This window comes from Mirounga leonina, unplaced genomic scaffold (assembly GCF_011800145.1).
Source record: "Mirounga leonina isolate KUSES-001 unplaced genomic scaffold, KU_Mleo_1.0 Mir_54, whole genome shotgun sequence".
Classification (NCBI taxonomy): Eukaryota; Metazoa; Chordata; class Mammalia; order Carnivora; family Phocidae; genus Mirounga; species Mirounga leonina.
The window spans coordinates 4,295,480-4,311,735 of NW_023270812.1; the positions used below are offsets into that span (position 1 = coordinate 4,295,480).

At 43.6% G+C, this 16,256-nt stretch overlaps 1 protein-coding gene across 1 annotated transcript; it reads left to right on the forward strand.

The window, feature by feature from the left end:
- Positions 1–926: 926 nt before the first annotated feature.
- Positions 927–3,112, forward strand: LOC118001809 (proto-oncogene Mas). Its single transcript, XM_034991949.1, has one exon. It carries the CDS (start codon positions 1,146–1,148, stop codon positions 2,121–2,123), a length of 978 nt encoding a protein of 325 aa, XP_034847840.1. The 5' UTR covers positions 927–1,145; the 3' UTR covers positions 2,124–3,112.
- The last annotated feature ends 13,144 nt before the right edge of the window (positions 3,113–16,256 follow it).

The window sequence follows — 16,256 nt, forward strand, 5'->3', positions numbered from 1 at the left end:
GCAGATATCTATTAATTTAAAATATTGGTTTGATCAACTTCCTACAGGTTAATTATTTTGCACACGGAGGGACCCTGGTCTACAAGGTCAAAATTCAAAAACAAAGAATAGTATTTTACTGCCACCATCAAAATGACAATAACAACAACGACTTGACAAAGTCAAGGACAAGTTAAAGTTGGCACCAGGGGGAGGATCTCTGCCGCTGCCTACCTCGTCCTTTCTCCAGTGGGGAAAGTGGCATCTGTGTATTTGTTACATAACAGGAAGAGAGCGGAGACTGCGCATATATTTATTTTGCAATTCATAGACATGTGATAGAAAGTTTCTGCGAATCTTTGCTTTGCAGTCTCAAATATTCAGTGTTTCTATTGGTTTCCAGTTAGTGCTTTGTTGACTGTCTGTCAGTAGTGTTTTCCTGCATGGTCTGGCCTGTGCTTTGTGGCGATGTGACCACACCTCGTTAAGACCTCACCATCTGTCACTCAGAACGTTGGTTTCCCTGGCTCACCTAGTCTGGGGAGGTGCCCAGTTTTGTCACAGATATTGAGACCACATAAGACAAATGCCTTCTCATTGTTCACACTTGCAAAAATATTGGTACACAATTGAACATAATTTTGCTAGCTATTTCCCCTCATTTATCCATCCTATACGGCACTTCATTCATTAAAAAAAAAAAAATGACAACAATAACACTGACCAAACATATATTTTGTCTTGGCACCTGAATGCAATTAATCTGGTTCCTCAAAACGGGAGACAAAGGTGCAGAAGATGAATGATTTTCAAGATGCCATTCTGAAAGCTTGGGCCAGGCCAGACATGGACGCCAGGCACTCTGACCCTCCTGCTTCGCTGGATCCCTTTGGCACTGAGCCACAAACAAATAATAATACAGAATTAAGGGCTATTGCTGGACCGAAAAATCATGAAATCAGTTCTCTTTTCTGGTGAAATGTCTAATTTTGTCATTGTCAGAAAAAGAATTGTACAGTCAAACATATTTGTTAATAACATGAAGTTCGTGATCCATTGCTGAAATTTTCCCTTCTCCCCTAGTACAATTTTCATGCTGTCTTTTTTGTTTTTGTTTTACTTATTTATAGAAAATTACCTAAAGAGCCCCTGCCTGAGGCCTCCTCATGGATGAGTCGAACGTGACGTCATTCGTTGATGAGAGGTCCACGAACGCCTCCACCGCCAGGAATACCTCTGCCGGGGACCTGCGTCGGGAAATCCCAGTTGTGCACTGGGTAATTATGAGCATCTCCCCTCTGGGCTTTGTCGAAAATGGAATCCTCCTCTGGTTCCTCTGCTTCCGGATGAGAAGAAATCCCTTCACGGTCTACATCACCCACTTGTCTATTGCAGACATCTCGTTGCTCTTTTGTATTTTTATTCTGTCTGTTGACTATGCTTTAGATTATGAGCTCTCTTCCGGCTATTACTACACGATTGTCACATTATCAGTGACGTTTCTGTTCGGCTACAACACGGGCCTCTATCTGTTGACGGCCATTAGTGTGGAGAGGTGCCTGTCTGTCCTGTACCCCATCTGGTACCGATGTCATCGCCCCAAGCACCAGTCGGCGTTTGTCTGTGCCCTCCTGTGGGCGCTTTCGTGCTTGGTGACCACCATGGAGTACGTCATGTGCATTGACAGTGAAGGGCAGAGTCACTCTCGAAGTGACTGCAGGGCAGTGATCATCTTCATTGCCATTCTGAGCTTCCTGGTCTTCACTCCCCTCATGGTGGTGTCTAGCACCATCCTGGTGATTAAGATCCGAAAGAACACGTGGACAGCCCATTCCTCGAAGCTGTACATAGTCATCATGGTCACCATCATTATCTTCCTCATTTTCGCCATGCCCATGAGGCTCCTGTACTTGCTCTATTATGAGTATTGGTCAGCCTTTGGGAACTTGCACCATATTTCTCTTCTTTTCTCCACAATCAACAGCAGCGCCAACCCTTTTATCTACTTCTTCGTGGGCAGCAGTAGGAAGAAGCGGTTCAAGGAGTCCTTAAAAGTGGTTCTGACCAGGGCTTTCAAAGATGAAATGCAACCCAGGCACCAGGAAGACAATGGCAACACCACCACAATTGAGACCGTGGTCTGAGGATGGTGGCGGAAAACCGTGGACAAAAATGGTGGGGCACAGATAATTTGTACTTTGTGCTTGGAATACTGCTTAAGTATGTCCTAAATATGACACAGAAGGACACCGCATCCCATATGCATGAGATACTCATTAACGATAAGACCGTATCCTTGTACTGTATCTTCTGAAAAAGCCTAAAAATGTGTTGGACCTCTCTCATTTCTGTACCTATAAAAAAATCTTGGTTCCTCCTCAGCTCTTCCAGCAACATTTCCCATAAACTGTAGAAATTACTCTAGCAGGAAGGTGTGCAGGTGAGTACTGGAAAAGGTAACAAAAGCATTTGTTGGAACTTGAGAAGGTGGAGTCACGTAGCAGGAAGAACATGGGCTTTGGAGTCAGATCGACTCTGTCATTTGCTGCCTGGGGACCTCAGACAAGTGGTTTGACCTCTAAGAGCCTCTTGTCCTCACTTATAAAATGTTTAATAGTAATAGTCCATCCCTCCCAGCCTTGTGGTGAGGATGAAATGGGGAGATGCGGTATGCTGAGCACTTGGCACATTGTCAACCCTCAATAAACATTAGTCTTTCCTCCTTGAAGTGCAAGAAGAAAGACATACTTCTGTTTTGTAACTTGCGCATGTGTGCACGCATGCATGCACACACAGCTCTACCGTGTACAAATATTGTTATGTGTTTTCCAATGTTGAATGTACATCTATGAAGGTCTTTCTGCTTGAAGCATGAAAGCTTTTCACGGAACAACACCTCTGCTGGAAGCATCTGCAGATGTTACAACATCCAACCATCCATGTGTCAGAGCATTATTTCAGGTTGTGAAGAAAAACATTTGGCCACCAGTAGAGGAGTTTCTCATGGCTCTTCCTTCCCTCTGTCGGAATGCTTGGTGTAATGAAAGTCTGCTTGGAAATCCTTTGCTTGACATAAGTTTTCATGAATGGAACTTAATTCCCAAGTTTGTGAGGGTGACTGTGTTTTTGGAGTTTCCCCTCCTGCCCCCATGAAGTGATGGGTTATTTACAGCCACAAAGTTCTGCGCCTTGAACCCTTTTTCCTCATGAGCATTTCTTCGCGGTAGTCCTGGGAGGAGGCCACGCAGCAGGGGCTGATGAGAGTTTTGGTCACATCTTGGAGGGGACCCGGGCATTTTTCCCAAGAAAATCTGTGCCGGGCTTGGTCAATATCTTAGTGCTCTGCTGCTCGCCTGCCATGACTTGTGTCTGAGTCTTCAGACAGCATGTCCTGGGTCTTCCCTAGGAAACACATCATGGCCCATAGACCATATTACTATGTTTCGTTTCCTTCTGCCCCTTCTAGGTGCTCCATGAAAATGACAATGCTTTGTGTGGTCCTAGGGGAGTAAAATGTTCATGCCTATAAATGAACCCATTAGGATTTATCTTAACCGTTTGTCTCCAAAGGGCCAGAGACTTTTTAGAAGTAATGTCCATTTCTTCTCCATCCTGACTTTCGAAAAGAATGATCACCTGTGATCTGATCGGGGGGGGGGGGGCACTGATCAGGGTGGGGGGCAGCTTCATTGAGGGAGATGTGCAAGTCTCTCCCACCCAGCCGAGTTTGGAGGCAGGCGGCTCTTCAGTGGGTGATGATATCTGATTCAGAAACCAGGCAGCTTGCTTTCAGGAGCCCAGATGGGTGTGGAGTGCTGACATTTAGAATGATCTTGTTTTTGATGGAAAACAGAGCATCTTCCTTGGGAAAGAACAGAATATGGAGGTCAGAGCGGCCCTCTGTTTGCCACCATCCCCCTGGTGCTGCGCTGGCCTCTGAGGTAGGAAAAAGGGATCAGCCTCATCTCATTTCAAAGGGATCTTTGGTCTCAAGGAGGAACCTAAAGACTCCTGGGAAACAAGGACTTTTCACCCATGGAAAATACAGTGAACTCATGAGAAGCTCCACTGATTGCCTTCCTGCAGATAAAGTGGGGAAATTGAATGTGATCATAAATATAAAAATTCTTCTGGATTTTTAAAGAACAATGCCTTCCAAACAGGTAAGATTCAGAGTTTAGCAGTGTTGTAAGGACAAATTCCTTTCTCTTACCTAAACCCATTCCCCAAAGTGAACTATAAGGTTAAAACTAAAACAGGAAGAGTTAAGTAAATGCGCACATATGGAGGGGAGTCGACTAAATGATTTGTACCCCTTGTGCATGGAGACACTTTGCCCGAGTCATCATAGGCTAAGGGAGTGCCATTTCTGCGACTTCCCTGGGCCTAGGGAGAAGGTTGTTCAGATATAATGATTGTTCTTGATGAAGGGAACAGATATTCAAGGATGGTCTTCTCTGCCAGACTCCATGACGTGAACAAGGCCAGGATGAGCATGTGGAAACCCCCTATGGTCTAGAATAGTAGCAGAACGCACACGTGTACCTACAGCTCCACACTGCACACAAATCAACGATAGGGGAGTGTTCTAAACAAAGTTGTGTTGCAGTCAAGAGGAAGGCAAAATCCCATCTTTTGTAGTAAAAAAAAGGGACCGTGCCATGGAGGTGCCCTTTGCAGGTAGGAGAGGCCCAAGCAAGGGCACACACACTGCCACCAGGGAGAAGCAGGGCCAGTCACTGTCACTGCCACGGGCTGGCTGGAGAAGCGGACCTTAGAGACTCACGTGGTCCTGCTCACCACCCCACTCCTCTCTTTTGGATGCTCTGCCTTTGGTCTTCTGGCCTCACATTCTTCAAGATTCCTGGACTATAGCTCCCAGGCCTTCTCTCCACATCCTTTCTCACTGACATCCAGCCTTGCCATGGGTGGCGGCCCAATTTCATATCTCCACAAGTCATCCACTGGCCTCCTTGAGGTGGCCAGGTGACCAGGCAACCTCAGCTCCTCTCCTTTCTGGGCAACACTCTGAGCCTTACGGCAACTCACACCAATCTACTTCTGAAAACAAAAATCCCCCAGGGCTGCCTTCTGACCATGCTCTCCCGTCCTTCACATCATTCACTTCCTGACCCCCACTGACTTACCAGACTCAGCTGGGCTCCAATCCTGTGTACCCAACCACCTAAAAGACATTTGGACTTGATGCCTTGCAAACACCTCAAGTGCAACCTGTCCAGTTCCCCACCATTCCTCCTCTATTCCTTTCTCAGTGAATGACACCACTAGTTACCCTGTCACCCCAGCAATCCTATTCCCTTTGCACAGATTGCTCTTCTCTCTTTTTAATCTAGCAAACTCCATTTATCCATCTATATCCAGCTCATGGATCAGCCACTCAGGAGTGCCTTCCTGGACCCTGAGTACCTGGATGACAATTTCACAGTTTGCTTTCTTTTTCACAAGAATAGAAGCAACTAGAAGAAATCTTCCACATCTTACCAACATCATATCCATGGATCTAGCTGCATCTTTCTGCACATAGGCTTCTCCCTTTTTATTCTGAGGGAACTCACTGTGCCCTTGGCTAAGGTGAGCCTTCATACCTGGGCTAGGTACAATTTTGGTAGGTACAGTTTTGAAAAATTATTGAAAAATTATTCCAAAAATTATTAACCTTTTTCTGTGACTAAAAGCAAGATATTGTTGCTTCTCAAGGATCTATGGGTTGACTGAACTCAGCTGGGTACTTCCCATTTGAGGTCTCTTATGGCTGCAGTCAGATGTTGGCTGAGGCAGCAGGGGTCTGAAGGCTGCACTGGGTGGGGAATCCAAGATGGTGCACTCATGGGGTTGATAGATGGCTGTGAGCTCAGCTGGAGAGATTGTCCAGAGGTCCTACCCTTGGCCTCTTGATGTGGCTAGAGTTTTTTACAACATGGCAACTGTGTTCTGAGAGGAAATTTGCTGAGAATGTGCTTTTCCAAGAGGCCAAAAATCAACTGTTAATTTCTCACTTATTTGAATGAATTAGCATGTGGTTGAAATTACAAGTTTTTTCCCTCTTGTTTCATTCACATGTAACTGACATATAACATTGTATTCGTTTTAGGTGTACAACATTACAATAAGTTTTGATAAAGGCACAATGAAAAACTTTCTCATAATTCTAATTTCATTTTTCAAGATAATGTATTTCCCCCCATGATTTACTATGAAATCTTGGTCCTCATTTTAATAAGATTCCCTTCTAACAAACTTTTACAAAAACTAGTCATCCTTGGATATGGAGATCCTCTTGCGCTAATTATTTTTAAATGTGTACATATGAGTGTTAACACAAGGGTTGAGTTGTCAAAGCAGACTCAATGTGAATTATAGATCTTACCCAATGGAAAGGTAATGATTCAAATGTCACGGGCAAGTGCAGGCACAAATGAAACCCTCTTTTCTGGAGGAACCCCAGACTGAGATGAAGCTCCCAAAACATCCCCTTTTCCTACCTGAGAATGTAGTTTAGCTTTAAGCTGATGAGTTTTGAGCAATGTAGGTGAACACATTGTTTTCAGAGGAAGGCATTTAGGTTTGGGGTGTGTCCATTTTTGATAAAATTCTATTTATCACCCAGAAAATGTGTGTGTCACTATTCCTTCTTCTCTAGTCTTCTGTGTCCCATAAATCTATAAATTCCAAATTTATTTACAATAACCAATCTTGACAGATCAGCTCTATCCTGCTGAAAATAGGACGAGTTTCCCAAGTATAACACTTTTATAAAGCAGTCTGAATGAGATGAGTGTCTTTGCAAGGAGCCCTCACTGAGGTCATTCATTCCCCAAGGCACTCCCTGTAGGGAAGGAGCAAGTTACACCTGCTGCTTACGCTTCCTTTCTAAGGCCTCAGCCAACACCAGGACTGTGAATGTCTGAGGCAGAGACTGCTTTTACTGCAAGGCAGGCAGAGAGGAGGACCCTGCCCTTGCAGTGAGAAGACTAGGACTTAAAGCCTAGTCTTAAACACCAGCTGTGTGAGAGTCAGCAAGTTTCCTCCCAAAGCAGATCCTGAGGCAAGGATTTGATGCAAATAATTTATTTAGGAGGTCACCCTAAGCAGTGACGGAGGGATTGAGATATTCAGACAAGAAAGAGAGGAAGCCAATATAGAGTGAGTTAGTGAGTAGAAGCCCAGGACAGTGGACACTCCTGAGAGACACATGTAACCCACTCAGAACTGCCCTCCCAGAGGGGTGAAGACGGTGCTGAGCCACCAACTCCTGCCTCTTGTAGGCAAAGATTGCTCTTTTTTTTTTTTTTTTTAATATTTTAGTTATTTATTTGACAGAGACAGAGATAGCGAGAGCAGGAACACAAGCAGGGGGAGTGGGAGAGGGAGAAGCAGGCTTCCCGCAGAGCAGGGAGCTGGTGTGGGGCTCGATCCAAGGACCCTGGGATCTTGATCTGAGCCCAAGGCAGACGCTTAACGACTGAGCCACCCAGGTGCCCCAAGGCAAAGATTGCTCTTAAGAGTGACAACTCCCAGCTCCTCTGGGCATGCCCTGTGCCCAGGCAGAGCACAGCCTGTTGTGAGAACACCTTGAGGCAGAGAGGCTCAGAAACCTTGGGCAGGTGCAGGATGTGCCTGCAGGTGACCTCAGGGTGGCTTTAGGACTAAACAATAGCATTTACCTCACAAAGCAGCCGTGCCAAATATAAGTGAGATAATGTGTGTGAAACTCTGCATAAACTGGGAAACATCAATCAAAAGGCAATTATTCCTTGGGGCACCTGGCTGGCTCAGTCAGTAGAATATACAACGCTTGATCTCGACATTGTGGGTTCGAGCCCCACATTGGGTGTAGAGATCACTTAAAAATTAAAAAAAAAAAAAAAGTCCTTGAGGACATAGTGCTAAGTGAAATAAGCCAGGCACAAAAGGACATGAGATGCCTGGAGCAGTCAAATTCATAAAGACAGAACGGAGAAGGGTGGCTGCCAGGGACTAGGGCGAGGGGCATGGGGAGTTAGTGTTGAGTGCAGACAGGGTTTCAGTTTGGGGAGGTGAGAAAGCTCTGCAGATGGATGGTGGTGATGGGTGCACAGTATTGTGAATGTACTTACTGCTACTGAAATGGACACTTAGGAATGGTGAAAATGATAACTTCTATGTCATGTATACTTTGCCACAATAAAAACAATGAGTTCTTATACTTTCAGGACACTAGGTGTGCTTCTCAGTATGCTTGAGCGTCTGGCCCACCGATGGGCCCCAAGCCAATGGTGTTGATGACAAGGAATGAAGACAAACTCGTTGCTCTGGGGCGTGTCCCACTGGTACCGTCTTCTGTGTGAGCGCAGACATGGGGCTCATTAAACAAGCCCTCTCACAATCCGTGTGGTCTCCCCGGCAGCAGCCCTACACGATCTCGGCGGAGCCATTGCAGATGGCCAGAGGGAGACCATTTTGCGCTTTGTGGGCCATACAGTTTGTGTTGCAATGACTCAACTCCGTCCCTCTTTGTATGAAAGATGATATGTCAACGAGTGAGCATGGCTATGTTCCAATAAAACTTTATTTACAGATACTGAAAATTGAATCTCGTGTAATTTTCAAGTGCCATAAAAATGTATTTTTTCTTCAACCATTCGAAAATGTAAACAACTACTGTTAGTTTGTAGGCTGTATAAAAAACAAGTGGCAGCTGGCTTTGGTGGCCACGGTGCTTTGCCACGGCTGACCTAGAGTATTCTGGGATTCCCTCTTCTGGAATCGCTTTTAATGCGGCCGAAGCACAGCCATCTACAATCCTGACCTCAGTGGTGGCAAATCTTCACTGTGCCCTGAGCATCTGACTTTGCAAAAGGACCAGCAGACACCTCGACTCAAACCTGATGGATGAAATTGGCATAAATGTGAGAAACATAAGGTGATACTAGAAAATGAGGGAAAGATTTCTGGTGGTAGCTAACTTGGCTATAAATAAATTTCTTTTCTGTACTCAGATCACTTTATTCAGTCATACCAAACTAGATGCTCTGGATTCAGAGGAAACTATTGGAGTTTTTCAGAGACTAGGAATGAAATGTTCATGTGTAAGAATTCATGTTGGGATTTTAGAAAGATAAAGAACTCACATATGGCTTTTGGGTACAGCATGAATAAACTCTAACTGCTGACAAATTTGAAAACCAGAACATTCCTAATACTGGGTTGATTAGCACTTGCAAGCTTTGTACCGTCACCATCTTTTAAACAAGGAACATAAGCCTGCCTAGAGTTGTGGGGTAAATATTTCAGGATGTTATTAATGCAAAGGTCATTATCACACTGATATATTGATGTATGCTTTTGATCAAAGTGTACCCTTAAAGTAATTTGCTCTTGGGCAAGTGTAGAAAGAGAAAAAGATTCCTTAAAACACAATAAGGGCACAATGAAACACCATTAAAAGTCCTTCAACCTCATTAGCCCTGGTTGAGTGTAGTCGAATGTTTATGGGAAATCAGAGAGAGGTCCTGAGGGCTTCCTACCTTTCTTCTTCCAGGGAGAGGAGATAGATGACACCCCAGGGACAGAGTGACCCTTTCCCTTTCTGCGTGAAGGAGCCAGGCACTCACTAACAGAGCGTGTGTGTCACAGTATTGATCGTGTTCCGGGAGAGCTCAGCACCTAAAATCTTGCCTCTTATTTCTACAGACTGAGAATAAGGGTTATTTTCCAGGCGAATGTCAGGATCGAAGGGCCTGCTGTCAGACACGTGAAGTAGGGACGTCAGTGTTAGTCTGACGTGGATAGAGCTGGTCCATTGGTGGGCTGTCCTCCATGTGTGGCTGTTTTCTCCGGGCCTGTCTTGGGGAAGGGGGAGGACGATGTGCGGCACGCTCTCCACAATGACACTCCGAGTATTACCATTCATAGACGGTTCCTGCTGGCTTTGACTTTTCCCTACAGACCTCATTCCCAGCTTCCAATCATTCTGCTTATTCATCCTAAAGGGGGGTGAACTGAGGTGGGAGAAGAGCATGCTGGTGAGGGCAAAGCATCTGGGAGGGCCACAGACAGACTAGAGGTGCACCCCCTGCCCACTCCCACACAGGGGATAGCACTGCTGGCTGTGGAATGAAGGAGAACACGCGGGAAAGGCCTGGGACACCTGAGGAACCTGGGCCCTGTCTCCTGGGTGATAAGAGATGAGCCTGAGTGCCTGGAGGTGCTCATCGAAGTTTTGCTGGATTCAGTGAAGGGACTGTCAGGGAAGATGAGGCAGGACATCCAAGTCTTAGGAGCTCAGCAGTGTCTGTTGCACCAGTGAGACCTCCACAGGGTAAGCTCTCTCCGGAGGGTCCCAGAGAGGCCCCGGCCCCCGCCTCCATTCACAGCCTGGACGGGGACTGATATTGACTCAGAGAATATTCCCCACTCTACGCTAGGAGGCTCCCTGATAGGGTCCTGGTCTACAGGGGGACCAGACTCAGAGGAAACGTTGAGAAAATTGTGTGGTACTTCAACAGAATAATTTCCATTTAAATGGAAGAGTCTGTTAAATGTAATAATTAAAATACTGGACTTGTGTTTTGTATGACTTTGTTTTTCATTTCATTTGTCATGTCATTTTTACGATATTTTGAAGAAAAAAAAAAGTCTGCGAAGCATTGGAAATAAAAGCAGAGGGAAACATCCCTTGCCACGGGTCATGAGGAAGCCCAGGTGGAGGCCCATGACTTAGATTCTATTTCTTTTTCTTTCTCTTTCTGGGGACTTGTGCTTAACTGTAGAGTTATAATGTTGTGTTAAGTCGTGTGATGCTAGGTCTAAAGAAAAGCAGTCGTCAGTGGTGTAAGGAATGGAAAGTTCTGGGGTTTTATGGAGGAGACTCCACATCAGATGGAGTTTGGCCAGGTTGCTGCTATTGACATTGCTCCCTACCCCTATCACCTGGACACCCCCCGGACGCTGAGCTACCGCTGCCTGCTGCCCCCACACGCCACTACCATGATGCTTCAGTCACAGATTTGTCTGTGCAAAGTCCAAGGCGAGAGCACAGCTGGAAACACCATGTACATATTCACATCCTGCCTTTGCGCCACTCCCTTCCCTTGTGGGACCCGAGTTGCTACATTCCACAAATGCTACACATAATGGGACACTCAAGACCGGTAAGTGCCTGCTATGGCCATGCCTTTGCCTGCCCAACATTCCACACATCCTTTCCCCCTTTGTAAGCCCCCCACGCCCTCCACACGTGCCTCCCTCCCCAGCTCAGAGCACTTCCAGTGAACACATCCAGCTCCGAGTCCGGGGCGTCCAGGTGGCACCCTTTCCTCTCCCTTTTTCCGGCCCTGGGATCCTTCATCTGGGTTTAGAGAGAAGCAATGAAATAGAAAACGCTGAAAGGGAGAAAATCACAGCGTAGCAAATATTCATCATCTGGGTAATTCGCCTCTAAAAAACTGGGCTATTTTTCATTCCATTCACCCTCTGTTGAACATCAATCTGCACACCCCTGAGATAATGAGTTCTACGGTATAGTGTTTTGCACGATCTACCTGTGCACTAGTTGCTAATAAAAAATTATGTAATGACAGGCCGCTGGATTTTTTTTCAACTCCATGATTTTTCACAAGAAGCTAAGGCAACAAATTTCTGTATTGCTTCTAGAACGCTGAGCAGTTTTATGTTTGTGTATGTGCTGGACTCCTTGTGTTTTAAACAGAAAGGGGAGAGTTGATTTTGTGCAGCGAATTTTCCACATCTCTTCCCGCAATATTCTTTTCTGGAATGCACGTGAATTCAGAAGTAAGACCAACTGGCCAGAGTTGTGAGACTTTATTTGTGTCAACAGTAATACCTACTTCATGAGAAGTAGAGATTAATACCGCTAACTTGAATAGCTATTTGCCAGATACTTCTCTTTGGGCTTCACATACGTATCTCATGTACTACTCACAACCTCATCAGCATATACTTTTATTATGTCTATTTTATTGACCCATCTCCTAAAACTAGTGAATGGCAGATCCAGATTCAAACTCTGACAGTCTGACCCCAGAGCCTCTACCCTTCATGTTACTCAAACATTCGATTATTTCTCATATTGACCAAAGACCTGCTTTCACTGTTAATCCTGAAGAGGAAGTTGAGAAATTTATATGTCATGTGGATGACATGAGGAACCACTGGGGAAAGATGAAGATGTTCCTTCAAGCTTAATATCTCTCACAGAGATAAGTAGTGCAGAGTTTAGGGTTAAGAAAATGAAACCTCGGTGTTCTGGCTCCTTCATCATCCCTGTCTTCCTCCTCCAGCCCAGCTGCCATAGCTCGGTAGTTACAGTTAAACTTCATGGAAGAAATGGAGTTGGGGCCATGCCAATGTTCCCATTTCAGGTTTCAAAGGAGGGTTCTGCGTTAAACTGAGCTGCCCCTGCCTACAAACAAGACAAGAAGATCCCAAGGAGTGGAGAACATAACGCTGGGACCTGGATCCTGTTTTTAGGGAGCATCTGGAAATTCCCGCTTGAGGGTCATTTTTCACCTGGTGGTTGTTCCTCCTGAAAATGAGTCCTATAGTCCTGTCCCTTGAAGGAAGCAAATGACATAAATGTTCCAGAGCAGAACCTGACAAGTTGGAGGGTACAGCATGAAAACATATGACAGATGGGGTTGGAAACATGAAGGGCAGTTCTATGGCATCTTGAGAGTAGGGGAGAAATTAGACCATAAAACATAAGGCTAAAGGACGTGACAAAATACTTGAGCAATGAACTAAGAAGAAGGACATTGGTTTGAGAAAGATAAGAATTAACAGTACACAAAGTTATGAAAAAAATGAATTCTGTAATAATTAGCAGGAATCTATATCTTCTTTCATCAAAAAGCTTAAATGATTTGAAATGAAATTAAAAAAATGTATGGACCCCATCTCTCTTCCCCGTTTTTGGAGTGCCTTCCTTTTCCAGAATGATCCAGACCAGGCCCATCCACTGTTCTATCTTCAAGCCTCTGGCGAAGCCTCATCTTCAACAGCTTTTGTCCCTCAAGAACTGTTGAATGAACGAACAAAGAAAGCTTTCAGATAAAAAACTAATAAACTCTTTCCCCTTCTGTGTGCTCAGATTCTCTGCTTTTGAAAATTCCTTTGGTGCAACCATGACATCCACCTTTGACCGACTGACACCTCTACCAGCCACCACCCTGCATTTTCACTTTACCACACTCTTGCAATTAATATTTTGTCACTCATGCTACATAATATATGTGTACTATATCATATATAGTTTATTTGGTGTGTTTTTGTATAAAAATTATATCATATTCTATGTGGTTTCCTGCAAAATTTTTTCCCTCAGCATTATGTTGAGGGAATTCACCTACGCTGTTGTGTGTAGTGTACTCCATTTATTTTGACTGCTGAAATATAGTCCTATATTTGCCTATGGGCAAATAGACCACATTTTACTTATTCTCTTGTCAATGGACTGTTTCCAGCTTGTTAGCTTTTTTAAACTGAAAACATTGCTGTTTAGAAGCTCTTCTATACACATCTCCTCGTATGCTTGTGCAAAAATTTCTCTTGGGTATGTACCTAGAATTAGGATTGCTGGGTCAGATTTACAAAACAATGGCATAGTGTTTTCTGAAGTTGGCTGGATCAGGTGGAGTGAGCCAATTCACACTCCTCCAAAATACCTGGATACAGCTGACCCCCTCTACACTTCTCAGTATTCACCAGTCTAGATGGTACATTGTTGTAGACCTGATTTGCACTTACCAGGTTGCTAAAGAGGATGAGCATCTTGTTATGATTCTTGGCCCTTCAGGCTGCATCCCTCCTCTCCCCAAATTCGTGTCCACTCAGAACTTCAGAATTTGACCATTTCTGAAAATGAGGTACTTGTAGATGTAATTAGTTAAGTTACGATGAGGTCATCGTGGATTAGGATAAATCCCGAATCCAATGACGTGTCCTTATAAGAGGGCCATGCAAAAAACAGATATGTATGGAGGAGAGATGGCCATGTGAAGGCAGAAGTCGAAATTGGAGATATGTCTACAAGTAAAGGGAGGCTAGAGATTGCCAGCAAAACCCAGAAGCTAGGAAGAGACAAGGAAGGATTCTTCTAGAGAGCTTTCAGAGGAGCACGGCACTACCAGCACCTTGAATTTTTTCCATGGGTTAAATTTTTAAAAATCTCTCTGGCAAGTCTTAATTTGCCCTACTTACTTAAATGTCTTTAATTACTATATAGCCTTATATAAGTCTTGATATCTAATAGGAAAATTCCCCTGCCCTATTCATTTTATTTGGGCACGGTATATAGCAAATGATGCCAATCTGCCCACACCCCTTTGGATTCCTTTACATTCTCTAGTTCACTACCAGTTTTTCCTGGGAACACTTTCTAATAAGTCACTTTTAGATGCGTCCCTCTGTATCCCTGTCTCAGAGTCTTCTGGGGAACTATTTTAACACTTTGGTATTCCACATACATTTAGAATATCTTTTCAGGTTACATGAAAATTCTGTTGAGATTTTGTTTGGAATTGTATAGAATATATAATAAATTTGGGGGAGACCTATACCCTTGTGATATTATATTTTGTTACACATGAATATGAAATACATCCCCACTTATAGGTCTTCTTTAATAACTTTCAACAAAGGTCTTATTATTTCCTGAGTGATGATCTTAAACATATTTTATTTTATTTTATTTTTTTATTTTTTAAAGATTTTATTTATTTATTTGAGACAGAGAGAATGAGAGACAGAGAGCATGAGAGGGAGGAGGGTCAGAGGGAGAAGCAGAGTCCCTGCCGAGCAGGGAGCCCGATGCGGGACTCGATCCCGGGACTCCAGGATCATGACCTGAGCCGAAGGCAGTCGCTTAACCAACTGAGCCACCCAGGCGCCCCTTAAACATATTTTATTAGACTTATTTCTAGGTACACTATATTTTTCATTGCTCTCATAAATGGTGGGGTTTTTGTTTTGTTTTGTTTTAATTTTGCTTCCTAACTATTGCTAGTGTATAAAAATGCAACAGAATTTTACTCTTGGTCTTTTTTTTTTTGTATGCCCGGTAATTTTTGGCTGAGTTCTGGACATTGTACATGAGAACTGTGTTTCAGGACCCCTTTGTTAGTCTAGTGAAGCCTGTGGACTCCTTCTTAGAAGAATATTTTTAAATGAGGAAAATAACATGCATGGAATTACAAAGAAATCAATTATATTTAATTGCAACCCAAAGGATCTTGGGGTCCATGGACCCCAGGTTAAGAACAGTATAGAAGTTCTGGATGATGTTATTTTCCTCCAGAGGGGGTTCACAGCAAACTTTGGTGAGGCAGATAGAGTTAAATCTGATCACCTTTATCCAACCATGAATTGAGCTGATTTGAGACTAAACTGCAGTTTTGGAAGGTTTCCTCTCCCCTGCCAGGGTGTACCCCTCCAGGAGTCCCAAGATCAGAACTTATTTTAGTGTCACTTCCAACAAAGAGAAAATCCCAACCGCCCAGAGTTTTAGGGAATAATATATTTGGCAGAAGCAAATACATTTCTGCAGATAATAACCTCAGACAGATTGTAGATATCAAGACATTTCATCACAGGGTTCTGACATTTAAAAACTCAGGAGTTTAGAGTTTTGTTGGCTTTCAGAGATAGGCTGGGCTTAATAAGCCAAATAAATTATTCTTTAGTTTTCTGCTGAAAATGCTGTAAATAGATTTTACAAGTTCTGTTTGTCATCTTTTTATGAGGAATACTAACTCTTCCTCTAGCATAATATTTTTCTGAAGGAAAGAGCATTTCTAAATATATTTGTTAATTACCAAATAACAAGACAAATGAAAGATTAGAGTTCAGTTGCCTTCTGTCCTTTCACTGATCCAAAAATTGTTTCAGATATTTTAAAGGTACAATTCTGACCTGGTAGTTAACTTACATTGGGTTTTGGCAACAGAAAGTGTTATATAATAGTGCAGCCTCCTTTTACCAAATAGAGATCTGAGCTTTAAAAAAAAATCTCACTCTTTAAATTTAGAAATATTGAATGTTTGGTTAAGAAGGACTTTTTTTTTTAGCACTTTATTTTGTTAGAGTAGTTTTAGGTTCACAACAAAATTTAGGGGAAGGTACAGAGATTTCCTATATGCCCCCTGCTTCACACATGCACAGGCTTCCCCATTACCAACATCCCCTACCATAGGGTACATTGATTAGCGCTCATGAACCTAGATTGACACATCCTAATCAGTCTAAAGTTTACATTATAG